Source organism: Colletotrichum chrysophilum (genome assembly GCF_026319265.1).
Source record: "Colletotrichum chrysophilum strain AFK26 chromosome Unknown scaffold_66, whole genome shotgun sequence".
Taxonomy (NCBI): domain Eukaryota; kingdom Fungi; phylum Ascomycota; class Sordariomycetes; order Glomerellales; family Glomerellaceae; genus Colletotrichum; species Colletotrichum chrysophilum.
In genome coordinates this window covers 147,514-164,456 of record NW_026517353.1, presented here as the reverse complement: position 1 = coordinate 164,456, position 16,943 = coordinate 147,514, and the positions used below count along the sequence as shown (strand labels likewise).

The 16,943-nt window shown below is 51.8% G+C and overlaps 5 protein-coding genes and 1 non-coding gene across 6 annotated transcripts; 4 read left to right on the top strand and 2 right to left on the bottom strand.

Moving 5' to 3' along the window:
* Positions 1-4,345: 4,345 nt before the first annotated feature.
* On the top strand, positions 4,346-5,171 carry COL26b_007926 (uncharacterized protein; the record flags this gene model as incomplete). Its single annotated transcript, XM_053180704.1, has 2 exons — positions 4,346-4,376; positions 4,729-5,171. 2 exons carry the CDS (start codon positions 4,346-4,348, stop codon positions 5,169-5,171), a joined length of 474 nt encoding a protein of 157 aa, XP_053035383.1.
* A 302-nt stretch (positions 5,172-5,473) lies between these two features.
* COL26b_007925 lies at positions 5,474-5,580 on the top strand. Its single transcript has one exon. It is a non-coding gene; the product is annotated as a tRNA-Met (tRNA).
* Positions 5,581-6,310: 730 nt separating this feature from the next.
* COL26b_007924 (uncharacterized protein) lies at positions 6,311-7,903 on the top strand (the record flags this gene model as incomplete). Its single annotated transcript, XM_053180703.1, has 4 exons — positions 6,311-6,487; positions 6,544-6,777; positions 6,831-7,235; positions 7,289-7,903. 4 exons carry the CDS (start codon positions 6,311-6,313, stop codon positions 7,901-7,903), a joined length of 1,431 nt encoding a protein of 476 aa, XP_053035382.1.
* Positions 7,904-8,190: 287 nt separating this feature from the next.
* On the bottom strand, positions 8,191-9,112 carry COL26b_007923 (uncharacterized protein; the record flags this gene model as incomplete). Its single annotated transcript, XM_053180702.1, has 3 exons — positions 8,191-8,244; positions 8,288-8,468; positions 8,523-9,112. 3 exons carry the CDS (start codon positions 9,110-9,112, stop codon positions 8,191-8,193), a joined length of 825 nt encoding a protein of 274 aa, XP_053035381.1.
* A 1,010-nt stretch (positions 9,113-10,122) lies between these two features.
* On the top strand, positions 10,123-10,950 carry COL26b_007922 (uncharacterized protein; the record flags this gene model as incomplete). The annotated part of the gene is made up of 1 exon (XM_053180701.1): positions 10,123-10,950. One exon carries the CDS (start codon positions 10,123-10,125, stop codon positions 10,948-10,950), a length of 828 nt encoding a protein of 275 aa, XP_053035380.1.
* Positions 10,951-11,070: 120 nt separating this feature from the next.
* On the bottom strand, positions 11,071-15,134 carry COL26b_007921 (uncharacterized protein; the record flags this gene model as incomplete). The annotated part of the gene is made up of 5 exons (XM_053180700.1): positions 11,071-11,990; positions 12,157-12,270; positions 12,326-12,623; positions 12,910-12,935; positions 13,760-15,134. The coding sequence occupies 5 exons, from the start codon at positions 15,132-15,134 to the stop codon at positions 11,071-11,073; spliced, it is 2,733 nt and encodes a 910-aa protein (XP_053035379.1).
* Between the last annotated feature and the right edge of the window lie 1,809 nt (positions 15,135-16,943).

The following is a 16,943-nucleotide window of genomic DNA, read 5'->3' as shown; positions in this document are numbered from 1 at the left end:
ACAGTTGCCCTCTGGCCGCAGTGATTTCCGCAGCGCCGTATCGACGGAGGATACAGATTATCACTAATCTTTGTCCACAATCGTCGAAGCTTAATAGCATGAACGAAACCCGTCATGAGTGTTGGCGGACCAGTCGGGTTTGTACGGGGGTTGGCCATTAGACCTCCCGATGTAATGTTTTCGTCGTCCATGTCAAGTGGAAGCTAGAGCAGGATTTTGTCAGACACCTCTTGTGACGTACGAGGGAACTAGTGCTTTGTCTATGGCTTACCTCAACATCAATAGAGTCATCAGGAATACCAACTGGCCGACCAAGGGTGAAAGCCACAACTCTGTCGATATCATAGGCCACCCAGAAGCATCTCTTGGACATTTCCTTCGTAAGAGCGTCCGTGTTTTTATGATACTTCTCTGCACTTCGGTGATACCCAAGCTCAATGCAATGGCGGATAGCCATACCAGAAACCTTCCTATAGTGACAGCCAGTCAGCTTCAAGCAAAGTGGAGGAGACTCTGACGATTCACGAACCATAAGCTGACGCCAACTGGCGACCTGATGGAGTAAACCGCACAAGACAGGATAGCCTGTATTGACTCGAGGCTATCGAGATCTAAAACAGCTGCAATATGGTCTAGCGCCATCGAATAGTAAGCTTCGGCAGCATCGTAATGACTCTGACCGAGTACAAGAGAACCAATCGCATAAACCTAGTGTCGATGTAAGCACAAGAGGAATCGACGTTTTGCCGAAAAGCTCACCATCAATACGAAAAATAAAGAAACTCCGCTGACGCTACTGATATCACCTTCAAGACTCGCTTTCAAACAGCTCTCTTCCCAGATTTGGAACGTTGGCTTGTGAAGAAAGGGGTATTGAGGGTGAATGTTATTGAAGTAAGCCTGAGAAAGATTGGCTCTCAAGGTGGGCGACGGCAGCCGCAACGGAACTTCGCGAGGAACCTCGGAGCCCGCACCTTTCGCACGACCCGCATGGCTATGCTGTGAACTACCACCTCTACTTGCAAGACCCATGGTAGCGCTCACAATCCGCGAAAAGGAGACCGCCGAGGATGGCCCGAAGTAGTGAGGCTCTCTGCCAGCGGCGCTGAGACATAGCAAAGCAACTTCCGAGGAGAGCATGTCGACATGGTGATCATCAGCATCTATTGATGGTGCACGCAGTGCCCGAGAGAAGTCCATGTCCTCGAAGGACGATTGCTCGGGCAGGCTTGGGAAAGCCGTTGGCATGTGCATGATGGGCATAGGTTGACTTGTCGAGCCTGTAGGGGGCGGGGCCGAGTGATCGGCATCGTGACCCTCGTTGGGACCGAAGTGGTCGAGAGCCACTTCGGGCCGGACCTGTTGCAAGAGACCTTCCAGATAAGCTACACGGGCCTCAAGGGACTTCATGTAGTCGCGCGGGCGGTGTAAGCCGGTCCCTGGATCTTCGACTAGGCAGTCTATGTGACAGTCAGCCGAACCTGCTCATGTGCCATTGAGGTCTCTTTGAGGGTCTTACCTCTTCCTGTTCTGACGCAGTTCTGGCACTTGGGGCTTTGTCCATCGCACTACGAATGTTAGAAGAAACTAAGGAAACAGGGTGCAGCTTAGGTTAATGAACCTTCAGTTTCTTTTGCTTGCAGCCGATACAAGCCAACATCGTTCGCTCGCCCAGCCGCGGGCGCTTCGCCGTGTGTGTGCTGGCCCTCTGACTGCTCATTGTGAAATGCAGGTGTGAAAGTTCCAGCCAGCAGCAAGGTAAGGTCTCCCGATCAGATCTCCAATGTGGAGAAAGTCAGATATCGCGTGCCTTTCAGCGAGAATCAACGGCTGCGAGTCACCTCTGATCCGATATCGTGGAGTCCGGGGGAATGTGTCAGCAGCGTTTAATCTGGCTGATAAGGGGGGTAACAGTGCTCAATGCGCCCACCTCCCCGCGGGCACGCTACCATTATCAAGTGCGGAGACGGTGGAGAGATTCTCCCTACAGTGGTCGTAGCACTATCGGGACTTTCCTGCAGGCTCAGATGACACATTTTATCAGGCAAGTAACCATTGTTAGTGCACTCGGAGGACCCGTTAATCTACCGGTGCTATCCCGGCCGGCATCGGAGGAGTGGGCCGAGGTACGCCGACATCAGCTGTTCAAGAACCGTTGATGTTCTATGTCGGACTTTTGCCCCGAAGATTGGACACATTGACTGTTTGTAACCAAGAATTTTGATGCAAAGAAAAAAAAAACGACGGGTGTGGAAGACAATCCGAACAGGAAAGCCACAAGCCCTGGATGACGACGACCAGTTAAGTCGGGCGGATCTCTCTCCGATGGACAGAGACTACTAAGCCAGCCAACGGTGTTGGGCGGATCGATGGGCGCTATCCTTATTAATAGCTTGTCCGGTTGCGGAAAATGCACCTAAGGAAAACAAGCCCTTTGTTGACAGAGTCAGCAATGAAGAGTCAAATACGAGGTGCAGAATGCGGGACGGTGACATGGTCTGCAAGAATGTACAAAGGTCGACACGACTGGACTACAAGGCGTAGAGATGAGCGCATTCTAGTTTCTTGAGTCAAATTCTATAGCTCGTATGAGGAATTCATCTTTTTGTACACTTCGCAGCATTATTCTGATTTGTGCGCTTCAACTCTATTCATTGTAACTAGGAAGTGTTCAAGTCATCAATTAATGCTGCTGGTTTGAGAATGGTGTCATGTGACAAGGCATAGTAATCAATATCCTTACAGGAAACGCCATCACTCGTAGCAACGCCCGTCGCACGTCCTTCTGAAGTCGAGAAGTAGGATTCGTGGCTTCAAGTTAGGCATCCTTAGAACCGGAAGGACGGCTGTCAAGCCTCCCATGCGCCCGCATCTCGTTGGAATTACTAGTTGCAAATGTCGCCTGTCGAACGATGCGAGACTTTCTGGTTCTTCAACGGGAACCTCGCTAGCCCTGCATAGTAATCATTGAAGACCGTTTCGGAGACCGACGTTCTCGCTTCTACCGGCTTAACGCGATGTCGCAGGACCGGTTCGACCGGCTCGACCGGACATGTTGCTAGCACTAGGTCGGAAGGAAACACGCTCCGTGTTGACAGACTTACAATTACGAAATAGTCTCAGCGCAGTGTTCGCTTCCTTTCATCTCCCCTGTGGCGTCCGGAACCGATTTTAGTGCTGAAGATCAGTCCCGGATAACTGGGACAGGAATACCCGAACGAGCAAATCGTACGTGGAAATGCCGTTTTCGTCCACGACCCAGACCTTTACTTTCCTTCACAGGCTCAGATGCTCCGGTGGTCGAGAGCGTGACGAGGGAACCATACCCTTGGCACGCAAATCAGCTGCACCGCAGACAAGGTTTCCTTTGAGCCAAACAGGAAATCAGATGGAGAGGAATAGACTCACTCTCTGACTCTCGCTAAGCCTCTAGCGTCCACAACCTCGGTGACCTCGACACTCGAGCCCTTCTAGAACAAAGTTTTGAGGTTTCATCTTGTCATTTTGCCCTCCGCACTGAGTGGCGTAATCCAAGAGGATAATGGTTGTCCTTCCCCCTCATCTTCTGCTTACGACCGCCGTCTCCTCATCTCCGACGTTGCATCTCCCTTCGCACGTAACGAAAAACCGCCAAACACAAATCGAACCCGCAATCGACCGTATCGGGCCATGTTACAACAACATCTTCAATGATCGTTCTTCTGCGCCCGCACGCACGATGCACCTGCTTTATAAAGCATTGACCAGTGCCTCGATACCTCCGCTCCCGCTACCGCCGCGTGATTACGCCGACTCGGCCGAGGATGTCGACACGCACAGCATAGGCGGCGTCATCGTCGCGTCCGTCGTGCCCGCGACGGCGATCTCGACGATGTTTGCTCTGTCGCGGCTGTTCGTGAGGGGATGGATTCAAAAGAAAGTGCACTATGACGACGGAATTCTTCTGGCTGCGGTGGTATGAATGCTCGTCTTCGTGTTATCGGACATTTTTGGCTGAGCATCACAGATATCGGGATGGACATCGACAGCGACGACATTAAAGGCCGTTGCGATTGGCCACGGGAGGCACGTCGCATCGCTGAGCGACCACCAGAAGGAGGAGATTTTGCACTGGACCGTCATGGCCTTCTCCTTCGGCATTTTTGCTCTGATACTGCCTAAAATCGCCGTAGTCGCTCTCATGAACCGACTCCTTCAACCTAAGAGGGGACAGCGCTTATTTCTGTGGGCTCTTGTTGCATTTTGCTCACTAGGCCTGCTTGGAAACGTCCTGGGATTATACACACAATGTTCACCGTCACAAGCTGAGATGTCATTCATGACGAAAGCTTGTCTAGGACCAGATATGGCCGTGGAATATTCAATATCAACTAGTGGTAAGTTAGAAGCTTATTTCATATGGAGACATTGCTAACACGGCGGCCTCTCAGCGATATCTGCGGCAACAAATGCATATCTCGCAGTTTATGTGGCCTTCTCGATACGCAAGCTTCATTTCGCGAGAAGGAAACTGTTAGGAGTATTGATATCGATAGTGCTGGGCGCTGTGTAAGTGGTTTTTGAATGAGTCTGCAAGAAATATCCAATTTGCTAACGATGGTTTTCTCAGTGCTTTGATAACTGCAATATTTAAATGCACGAGATTAAAGTCATTAGGTAGCCCGGACTTTACCTGTGAGTTTACTGTTGTCGATTATCCAAGAATGATGTTGTTGACGATCTCTATAGATGACTCCGCCGACCTGGTCATCTGGACAAGTCTCGAGGCCGACGTGGTCATCATTGCTGTGTGCATCCCAGCGATGCAGCCTCTGATCGACCATCTCTTGCCGCATCCGAGCGACGCAAGTACGCTTTCCTCTCACGCCCCGACATCGCCAACATCCTTCACTCCACGCAAGAAGTTATGGAGTATCAGCCACGACCCAGAAGCGGCAAGAGACTGGGACACGGAGATTCAGATCCCAGAGATGATCATGGTCGAGCGAGAATTTGAGATCAATGTTACAAGAAGTGTACACACATGGACGCCAGACACGAACCCGTCGGCAGTGACGGACGATGAGAAGTTCCGGATAGTGAAGGACCAAGGACCGGACGGAACTGTCACGACGACGGTGGTTGTGATGTCGTCGGCACCGGCCGATGTTACGAGATTCCCGCAAGCTTGAAATACCCCCCTATGACGATATGATTACGAACATACACAGATAATGAACATAATAATAGATGCACTCACCTTTGAGCCATGACAATGCCAACAGCGTGTGAGTGAGTGCGAGTGCAAATTGCAGAACAACACCATTTAATGTCCCGAGGCTCCTAGAGCTCGTGATGGTGTACAACGCGAAACACCACGGGAAACGCCAGGTCCAATTCCCGTGGGATGCCGGGAATGAGCACAGAGGTTTCCGGTCCGCTGGCCGCTTAGTCAACTCCACCTCGCAATCAGCCAAGCCCCACAGTGGCTGAAGTCTTCGTGGCTCAGTCGGTAGAGCGTTGGTCTCATATTACTTCAATATGACACTGTCTGAAGGCAGGGACATCCAAAGGTCGAGAGTTCGAGCCTCTCCGAGGACATCTTTTTGCTGTCCTCCTTTATTTCTCTGTCGAGGTTGCTACCTATCTAGATCTCTCTCTATCTCTGAGGATGGTGCCCTCCCGTCCAGAGAACGTCTATCTCCCATCCCACAAAGGTTGCTTTCACCTAGACCCTAATGCCCTTTAGCCTATTTTACCTTATTCACTTGGTTTCGCTCTCGGATTTCTAGTTTTTTAGATGTTAATCCCGCGTCCACATGTTCTTATCTTCCTCAAACTAAATCGGGGACCTATCCGATGGGCACACGCAAGCCTAAAGCAATTGAATCAGCACCCTTTTAGTGTTCGGCACCCTCTCTTCGTCCGTGTTGCAGAGCCTAAAAAATGACGTAAATCCATGTGGCCAGCCAGCGAACGACAGGCTCAGCGCACCCTCCCTAATGACTCACGCCCTGAACACACACTTCCATGTCTCTAAGCTTAGAGACATTGAACTAGATAGACCCGCGGAAAACACCAAGAGGTTTTCTATTGTTGTTACCTAGCGAATTTTCCGAGATGGTGAAGGACATCGAGGCCTCCAAGAGACCGGATAAGACGGGATGCGTGCTAAGGCTCGGTTACGTAGAGATGGGGCTACAAACGACCCTCTTCGGTGGCCAAGATTGAGGCTTCGCCATTCCACGTGTCAATTTAATTGGAGCGGTCAAACGCAGCGCGCGTCACGGCTCGGCGCGGGCAACTTCTCCTCCTCCGAACACACGCGACGATGAAGGCATTTTTCGACAAGGCGAAGAGGAAGATCGAGGCGGAGATCGCGGCCATCACCGGCGACGACGACGAGCCCCGACCGGCGCCACCGCCTCCGGTGCCGACGGACAGCCGGCCGCCGCACCAGCAGGGGCCGCCTCAGGGGTTCGAGCGGGCCGTGTTTGCGCATTTCATGGTGAGCAGACTTTCTGCGATTGAAACTTTGAGGGGCCTTTGCTGACACAGCAACAGTTGAGTAACACCTGCGATTACACCGTGGATGAATACAAGGTCGACATCGGCCTGGCTCAAGAGGCGCATATTGATGGCTTCGTGGTGAACTTTGGAATCCACGAAGAGGCGATCGTGAAGCTCCCTGAGTTCTTCTTCGCGGCTGAGCAGACTGGATTCAAGCTGCTCCTGTCGTTCGACTATGAGGGAGCTGGAGCTTGGCCCAAAGAGAGAGTCATTGAGTTGCTGAATCGGGTGAGTGCACTTCGATAAAGCGCCTCCATGCCACGTGCTGACGTCCACCAAAGTTTGGACCCTCTCCTGCGTACTTCAAGCGCGGATGGCAACCAGTTGTTTCCACCTTTGAGGGAACCGGTAACGCTGCCGACTGGCATGACATCAAGGCCGCGACCGGATGTTTCTTCATGCCCTCATTCTCGTCAATCGGCGCTGAGAACGCCGTGAACACCGGTGTCACCGATGGTCTCTTCAGTTGGGCAGCATGGCCGCACGGCAACACTCGTAAGATGGATCCCGGCTTGGATGCTTCATACCGTCACTTCTTGGGGAACAGACCGTACATGGTTGCCGTTTCACCGTGGTTCTACACCAACCTCCCAACTTGGAACAAGAACTGGGCTTGGAAGGGCGATGATCTGTGGAACGATCGCTGGAACGAGATTCTTCAAATAAGACCTGAATATGTGCAGATTGTGAGTATCCTTGGAACAGGGAAAGGAAGTACCTATTCTAATGATGATGGCAGATCTCGTGGAACGACTTCGGCGAGTCCCATTACATCGGACCCCTCCACGAGAAGCAATTTGGCGCTTTCGAGTACGGCAAGGCGCCGTTCAACTACGTCAGAGATATGCCTCACGACGGCTGGCGGCTTCTGCTCCCTTTCCTCATCGACCTGTACAAGAACGGCCATGCCATCATCAACCGGGAGGGGGTAGTGACGTGGTACCGCATACACCCCGGCCACGCAGGCGACTGTGGAGGTACCACAGGCAACGCACCGAGTCACGGCCAGGAGTTGCATCATCCGTCGGAGATCATGGAGGACAAGGTCGTGTTCTCGGCACTGCTCACCGGGCCCGCTTCGGTGACGGTGAGCATCGGTGGTGTGCCTCAAGAGGCTTCATGGGATGATGATGGAGTACCGAACGGCGGCGTTGGTGTCTACCACGGCAGCGCACCCTTCAACGGTAGACTGGGTGAAGTCGTCGTGACTATTCACAGAGGAGCAGACGTTGTCGCCCAGGTTCATGGCCGGCCAATAACCGAAGAGTGCACAGAAGGTATCAACAACTGGAACGCTTGGGTGGGAGGCTCTCATGCACCGGTTGGTACACACGCTGTCGCGCATTTGGGATAAACATAAGGCACAGTTGCTTGTTAGCGTCTATTCTAAGCCAGATATCATACAATATTGCGTACGGCAACCAATGCCACCGTTCAATGGCGCTCTATACTGATTCATATTGAATATACGATACCGGGGGCAATAGCGTCCAACTTCTCAAGTAATTCTTTCCACAGCTGATTTTGAACCTTGATTCCTTCATCACTCGTAATGAACTTCGACGCTCTGTGTACTGGCAGTCAGTTGAGAACCGAGAGGTGATTTTCTTTTTCTAGACGGGGCGATTATCACGTACCTGCCTACTTTGCCGTCATCAAGGTACTGTCCATGCGTTTCTGGTCCGCCTTCAGCAGCTAGAACAAGTGTACGGCTAGCTTCCTCTGGTGCTCTTCCCACCAAGCTAAGCACAACTTTGACAATTTTCCCCTGAAGCCAGCCGAGATTCCGAGTGACTTCCGTGTCAGACAATCCCGGGTTTACCATTGAAACGACGATGTTGCCCAACTTCTCTGACTTGGTGACGTTTTCCGCGAGCTCTCTAGCGAGCTGAAGCTGGATGACCTTGGAGATGTTGTACCTAAAGTCCTTCAGTTTACTGAATTCGCCGATCTGCGTGGCAGGAAGAGTTTACCTCTCAGTCATACGAGCGACTTTCTCCACAGCCAAGTCTTTGAAGATGTGTTCACTCTTGCTCTCGATGAAGTCAACCCTGGCATGGCCGAGTGATCCAACGAAGGTGATGACAGTTTCCTTGTCATATCTCAAGGACGTTTCCCTCATCTTAGGCAATAGCAGTATGCTGAGGAGAAGCGGGCTCACAGCATTGACTGTGATGAGGCTGTCATCCTTTTCTGCTAGTACGAAGTCATACGTCATGATGCCGGCGTTGTTGACCAAGACATCCAGGCGCTCAAGACTGCGGGCATGCTCGGCGAAATTCTGGACACTCGCGTAAGAACTCAGGTCTAGCTCCCAGACTTCAACGACTCCTTTTGTCTCCGTTGATTCCTCTAGGCGGGTTAAAGCTTCCTTGCCCTTTGGTATGCTTCGCACTGCGAGAATGACTTTGGCTGCTTGGAGGAGGATGAAGTGACGTGCTGCTTGAAGGCCGAGGCCGGTGTTGGACCCGGTGACGATGATAGTTTGGCCGTTAAATTTCTTCGTAGGTACCGGGACCTCGGTGAAGAGCTGAGACTGTAGAAATTCAATAACGCTAGGCATTTTGGAACTTGAACGGCTGTTTTCTTCTTGTCCCTGAGCGGATTATTAAGATGGATATGATGAGAATGTTGTCAACGGTAAGGGATTTGAGATGGCTCTGTGATAGACGAGGTTGTTGGTGGAAGAAAGCCTCGAGGTGATATTGAATCAAGATGAATCGAAAGCTTCACCTTTTAACAGTGTTGCTTATGTCCGTTTGTATTCTTTTAATACTCTCTTGCCATTTGCTCCAAGCTGGGCGGGTTTCCGCCTCGTGATTAAAGGCTTCTTGATCAATCATCCTTTGATTAAAACAATAATTCGCGGCACTATCGTCTAGATCACGGTTCGCGAATAGATAACAGTAAATCACTTGAAGGGAAATATTTGGATACGTTCTCTCGTTGATTTCTATCCTGTACCATCAACGAGGCAACCAAGCCCAAGCGCTGAACATAAGTAAACAACCGCCACAGACCTACAACACGCGGAGCTCTCAGATCAACATACTTTCACCCCGACCGTCTCATGATAGCACGCGTGCATCCGCTCGCAAGAATGGATGTCCGACCCCCGACGGAGAGTCCGCGTGGGCACCGGTGCCTTGGGGCACGGTTGTAAGCCGGCGGCGGAACCCGCATTCGTGGCGTCGGCGGAGTCCCGCCGAACCGCGAGAGCTAAAGAGCGGCAGGAAACCACCGCCATCACAAAGGCATCTTTCCACAGAACAAAAATCAAACAATATGACGAATCTATCTCTTTGTTGTCAAGGTATGCCACGTCGTCTAATCTGACATGCGTCTGCGTGGGTGGTGTGCCATCAAGGTTCACCCCCGGGCCCCTCTTCGGCGTGCATGAAGTCTCCGAAAATGTTCCGTGCGACAACTTATAATGACGACGACGTTCTTATTCAGCTACAGGCAACCCTTAGCTTCATCATCCATGATCTTGAGGTTCTTGGCCCAGGTTCATTTTCATCCACGATTTCTACGCCTTCCTCGACTTGTCCAGCCGTTTTCATTATCCCGACGATGGCGGACGACACCAGAACGCCCTTGGACCACTTCAATGCGGTAGCCGAGTCCTATGAGAAGAGCACTGGTGGCTGCACGAGAGAGCTCGCTGAGAGGCTCGTCCCGTTACTCAATATCAACAACGACTCCGTGGTTCTTGACAACGCATGCGGCACTGGTATTGTTACCGATGTTATCATGCAGAAGTTCAACAATGGGAAAGGGCCTGTAATCCACGCGGTCGACGGAGCATCCAAGATGGTTGAGCTCGTGGAAGCCAGGTTTCCGGACAACGACCATGTACGAACAGGTGTCATGCCTGGCGAAAGTTTGAAGTTCCCCGATGAGACCTTCACCCACTCAGTCACCAACCTCGGATTCTTGTTCTTCGATGACGCGAAGAAGGGCGCATCTGAGATTTGGCGCACGCTGAAACCTGGCGGTATTGCTGTTGTCACCAATTGGGAGGAGCTCGGATACCTTCCCGTCCTGTGGAAGCTCCAACGTGAGATACGTCCAAAAGAGGAGCCATTCAGCGTGCCTATCAAGCCCGAATGGTTCAAACCCTCTCATACGGAAGAGGTTCTGAGATCTGGTGGGTTTGAAGAGGTTGACCTTCAGGAAATGGTTGTTCACTGGGGCGCGGAGAGTTTAGAGGAGGTCTCGTCGTCAATCGTTCAGATGTTTGGCCCCGCTGTGTTCAAGGACTGGAGCGATGAAGATAAGAGAAAAGCAATGGATATGGTACCGTCAATACTGAAAGACGTTACTGTTTCACTGAACAGAAACGGCCAGAGTTGTGTTGGTGTCACTATGAAAGCTATCGTTGCTATATGTAAGAAGTAGGAGATGTTCATGGATGGTTCACACATCCCCAAAGAAACCCACAGACCCTCTATCCATCGCGCCAACAAATCATCGCATCATCGAGATCTTCTAGAAATATTATATCGAGCCTATTTTCCTTCACAACCGAGAAACATTCACCTTTAGACCTCCCTTGACACGTAAAGCGGGGCTGGGGTTCACCAGAATAATATCCTTCTCTTCAACAGCCGGTTCGAGTTCGAACTTGGACATCACCTCGACCAGAATCATTTTCATCTCCAACATTGCGAACGCTCTCCCAATGCAGGATCGTGGACCCATCAGAAAGCTAGTCATGGCATGAGAATCCGAAGCCTCCCCCGTGAGGTTGTCCCATCTCTCAGGCCTGAACTCGTCGGCGTCCTCGCCCCAAATCATGGGGTTGCGATTAACGATTGTTGGCATCAACACGAGTGGGGTGCCCTTTGGCACGATAGTCCCGCAGATTTCCACGTCATGAACTGGCTCTCTAGCTGCGACAATCCCAGGGGAGCAGAGTCGAAGAGTCTCCTTTAGAACATTGTCGGTGTAGTGAAGGCTCTCTAAGTCGTAGTAATCTGGGTTCGGCTTTCGAGTGATGAGCTCAGTAACTTCCTGTCGGACCTTCTCCTGGATATCTGGATGACGCGTCAACATGTGAGTGCACCAGACCATTGTTGTAGCAGACGTTTCATGGCCGGCGGCGAAGAAATTGAGAATGTTCTGCAGGATCTGATCTTCTGACAAGGGATGGCCCATAGCCTTCGACTCCAAGAGCATATGTGTAAGGACATTGGGTGTGTCCTCTGAGTCGAGTGGTTTTTCGGCAAGCTCGGCCTCTCTCATTTGTATTAGCTTCCGAATCTCAGAGCGGACCAAGGCGTTCGCGGCTTTGTATTTGCGATTTTCTTCCAGCGGAAACGTGCGGATGGCAGGAAATATTGCGTAAATGGCGATCAGGATGCAACCGAACGTGGAAGAATCAAAGCACTGGTTGTAAGACTCGTGGAAAACCGATGGCGTCAAAGTGGTCTGAAAATCTATCCCCAAAGTAAATTCGCTGATAACGTCTAGTGCTACACTGGACCATGCAGAGGAGACTATTGGACAACAAGAGTCAGTCAGCAAAGGAGGCTTTTTTCGAGCCTTGAGGTTTGACATTGATGCGAAAATGCCACCGGGTTCACAGATTGAGAAGTTGCTCACCATTAACAAGCCCGTTTTCATTTTCAATCTTCTGATCAAACAACTGACATATGCGCTTGGCCTTCTTTTGAAAGGTTGGAATGGTGCGCTTGATGCTGGTCAGACCGAATAGCGCTGGTAATCCCATTAGCGTGATTTGTGGAGAAATCAACACCATGATAAAGCATACTGCTGATCAATTTCCTCTGGGTTCTTGCTTCGTCTCCTTCTTGGAAGATCAGTCCATAGCCCAGGACAGGGGCCATGAGCCTTTTGCTAAACTCTGGCTTGATGTAGGTGTATGATTTCGGAAGGTAGATCTCTTTAAACGCATCGAGTGACGTGACAAGTAGCGACTCGGAGTTGCCAAAGCCCATGAAGCGGATTAAGGGCTCCTTAGGCCACCTCTTCAACCATGTAACATAGGGTTCCCTTGGATCACCCGACAGGAACTGCTTGACGGTGTGGCCCAATAGGAAGTGGTGATCCTGCAGAACAATCAGATCAGAAGAGTATGGAAAAGATTGAATATCAATACCGTCGGACCGGGAAGATGCCTTAGTGATGATACGTAGTAAGGGTAGATGAACAGGTTGTATGATGCCATCGCGCAATACGACACTGCTAGGCAGGCGAGGAGGCCTTGTGCAACCAACTGCCAGGGGGTCATGTGCAGAGATGGTAGCACTGCAGCAGCGCCGGTCAAGGTTATGACAGCATACTGCCACGAATGCTTTGAGGAGCTCATTGCAGCGGGAATTTGTCGAGATGGACGAAAGCTTGGTTGAATGAAAGGTAAGCTGCAGAGTCGACATGTCAAATGACCAGGGGGATATGGGCAGTTTAAATGGAAATCCCAAACCGCGTCCCAAAACCATGGAAAAGAGTGGTTTATCCGCATGAGCAATGCTACCACCCAATGTAAGCCGTTGCGCCTCCCGCAGACGCCTTCAGGTCGAGTGATGAGGCTCCAGTATGACCGATCCCGACGACGTCCGGGGCGGGCGTAAGGTATTCCGAATTAGGAAAACCCTTTCTCCAATCAGACTATCGCTCGGTGAGATGGGATTGGTTGGAATCGATGTCACACCGAGGAAGTGGCCAATCTCACCGTTTCTGGGTGACGAACACCACCTTTGCCATGCAAGACCACGATTCAAATCCCCTCAATTATTGGCCATAAGTGATAAAAGGTGCAGAGAATGCGGCTGGCGGCATTAGTGGCTTGCATATATCTCGGAGCTCTCGACGAGACGGGTTGCTGCGCCGTTGGAAAGGGCAAAATTTGTTTTCGTCTCGGCGCGTGTTGACAATGGCCCCTTGTTCTTTGGCCAGGATTAGATAATTCACCTTGCGGTTATGCATGTTGGGAAGGGCCGGGAAGGGCCGGGACGGGACAGGCAAACATGAGATCGCAGCCTGCGGGGAGCACATCGCACCTGTTGGTGCGTTGGTTCGTTGGTTCTGTTGGTTGGGGCGAGACCAAGCCTCTTTGCGGTTAAGCGGGTGAATCCTGTCTTTTTGTGTATATACCATCTACCCCGTCAACAATGTTCATGTGGTGGAAGACCTTCCGTGCTGGTAAGCCTATCCCGGTAAGTACTTTGGGCAAAGTTGATGAAACGGTCCACGTCCGCAGCGGTTGACATGAAGCCAAACGAGATCCTGACAGCACCAACAGGGGCGATCATCCGGATGTATGTGTCCAACGACTTGCTGTAAACTTTGCTGAGGGACACCAAAGCTGCCTTTTCCAGACCAAACGCCGTCTCACCCGCCCCTGGATTGCAGAAGCATCCCGTTCTGAGTGAAATGTTCTTTGCTGCAGACTCCTTTGCCACGAGTCTCTCATCAACCACTTTTCCAGAGATGTCGAGGAAATTAAAGCAGACGGTGCCTCCTCTGGATTCCATGTTTGTTGGCCCATATATCCTAGCCATTGGCGAGCCGTCGCTGTGCTCCATCCTGTGCAGCCGATCAAGGCACCATCCAGTCAGGCACCTGACCCTTGTGTCGATGAGGAACATCCCAACATCATCCAACCAATCCAAGCCAACCTGAACGTCAGGTATCGATAAGAAGTTTAGGGTGCCATCCTCAAAGCCCGCTTCGTCAGGGGCGATGGTGTGCCAAGGAACACCAACAGTCGCAGCAGTAATCGTGCCGCCGGAAAACCAAGGCCGCGAGTTGGCCAGCCGAGCCAATGCATCGCGTCGGACGATGAGACAGCCAACGCCGGTGGGGTACCCAAACAGCTTGTACCAGCTGACAATCACGAACTCTGGCTTGACGCCAGTATCTGATAGATTGAGTCGGGACGTCGGCAAATACGCCGCGGCATCCAGTAGTACGTCATATCCCTCTTCCTGTGCGACCTGAACCCAGGAGAGCGGGTGTCGAACGCCACTGAAGTTGCTCTGGGCTGGATAGGCAAACAAGCCACTGCGCCGCGTGCGTGCCGATCCACACGAGAAAAAGCCTCCCTTGCGACGGCTGAGTGCTGACATTAGGACCGACGGGTCGACCCGCAGCTCCGGGGCTCGGACCGGCACGTAGACCGTTCGCGCGTGGTTTCGGCCGGCGTATTCTCGGAGGCCGTTGACGGAGTTGTGGTTATCCGACGTCAACACCAGCCTTGTCCCTCTCTTGAATGGGTATGATTCTGCAACGAGACGTGCGGCGCCGGTTGCATTCGGAGTGAAGATGGCGGTGTATTCTTTGGGCGAGGCGTTGAGGTAGTCCAGCACCCGAGCTCTGGCATCTTCGATCAGTCGCGTGGCAGACTGGCTTGTAGGGTTCGTTGAGTGGGGATTGCCGAACAGTGTTTGCCCTAAGCGTTTCTCGTGTGCTCGAACTTGGGACTTCGCAGCCAGCCCAGCGCCGGTGAAGTCAAGATAGAGGTGGCCCTGCTCGTCGAGGTAGCCATATTCTGTCGCCCGCACTTCATCTAGCCGTGAAGTCTGGCTGTACTCAGGGTAAGCGTCTGTGATGCTTTCCATACTGGATGAGATGCGTTAAGTAGTGTCTGTGTGTGGTGAGAATGCGAGGTGAGAAATCGCACCGAAGAGGCAAGAACGGGTACTGAGTAGAGTAGGGAGTCAAGGGAGAACCCGTGCAATTGGGTGCCCAAGATCCCCTAGATTATATGAAGGACGATTTGAGGTGGCAACATGACTTTAGCTGCATGCCAGAGGGGAATCCTTCCGCTAATCGTCCGAACGCCTTCGGCGGCAGATACCTAGGTAGCTCGTAAAATGTCTTCACCCCCTTCACTGCTCAAAAGAACCAAATTCACTGCCTGAGGGGTTGCATCGTAGGACGAACCGGGCCATCGGGGGCCGATTGTGTCTGTAACAAGTGACTCGGTCACGCCTTTTTCAAAACGTATCATGCTATGGTTGGCTGGATGAGATAGACCGGTGTTGAAGTTTCCATACAGTAATTCAAGATGCATCCTCACTTCCCTGTCAGGTTGTGTAGCCCCCTCTCGTACGTACTAAACAGTGTTAGGCGCGGTGCATGCATCTCAGTAAAATGGATCGTTGTGATCATGCACTGAAGTAAACTTTGGCCGCGGCTGGGGTAGATGGTCGTGTGCATCCCAGATTAGCACGTCGAGTTTTCCATAGAGCTGCTGTAACCCAGGTCCCAGGATAGAGGGACCGATGTCACGACAGTGGAGTATCAGCATCATGTCTCGAGCTATAAGATGACGGGCTGAATCGAAGGATTGTGGGTGTAGCCGACTGCGCCGTGCGGGTGATGGCAGATGGGCTCTGCAGATCAAGACCTGCATCAAGGGGGTGGGATGGAAGCAAGGCATACACACCACACTTCGTCCCTCGAGCTAGGCGCAAGGGGGAATTCCCCGGATCACGAACCGAGAGACTATCTTCGCCCAGTCATCATTCTATCTTGAATGCCAACATCGCACCCAGTCCGGCGAACCTTTCGGGCGACATTTCGTTTCACAAGGACGTAGGACAGCTGACATTCAATAGTAAGACATGGCCATTTCATCCGCTTCCAGAACATGCGACGCAGAAACTTTCCATGCTCCAACGGAGAGGGTCCAACTCCGCTGGTGAATTGGGCTTCCTTTTTAGGACTCGTACCAGTTCGCCCTATGAGCGTACAGAAACGCAAAAGCTGCAGCCTGGCCAGCCTGGACCTCCCCATGCATGCATCATGGATATGCCCGGCTGTGTTGAAGTGGGCCTTTCCAAGACACTATCACCTGCGCGCAGACCGGACGGCAAGATTCCGTCCTCTGATCGCTCAAAAGACATGAGGACTGACGCTTCATCACAGATGCCACACTGCCGCCTTCAGGTTTTTTACTCCGCCCGGACATCACGTTCACAAGTCCCTATTTTTCATCCAGTGTGCGTGAGCCAGGGAGTATGTAATCGTCCTGAGGTGGTGTGTAAGACGCATGCCAGTGGATGCCCGCCTCCAGCTGCATGGGGATTGGTGCAAAGTCGCTTGACCAGGGCCGTTGATTGGATGTCTCATCACTTGATATTTTCGAGCCACAGCGAGGAACGTAAACATCCAGCCTCGAATCATTGGTTTGACGTAGCACTGGGGCACAGCTTACTCTTCTAGCCCTTACTCTTCTAGCCCATTTCGAGCCATATTGACTCGCAAATCAACCGAATCAGAGAGGGGAATTCAGCCAAGAAGATGCACTGGAGTGTCACACTCTACGAATTGCTGCTATTGGCCTTGGAGGGGTGCTATCCACGGGCAACATTTGGCCCTTGGTCACAGCATTGGTAATTGGATCACTGTCTAGTTCAACCCGA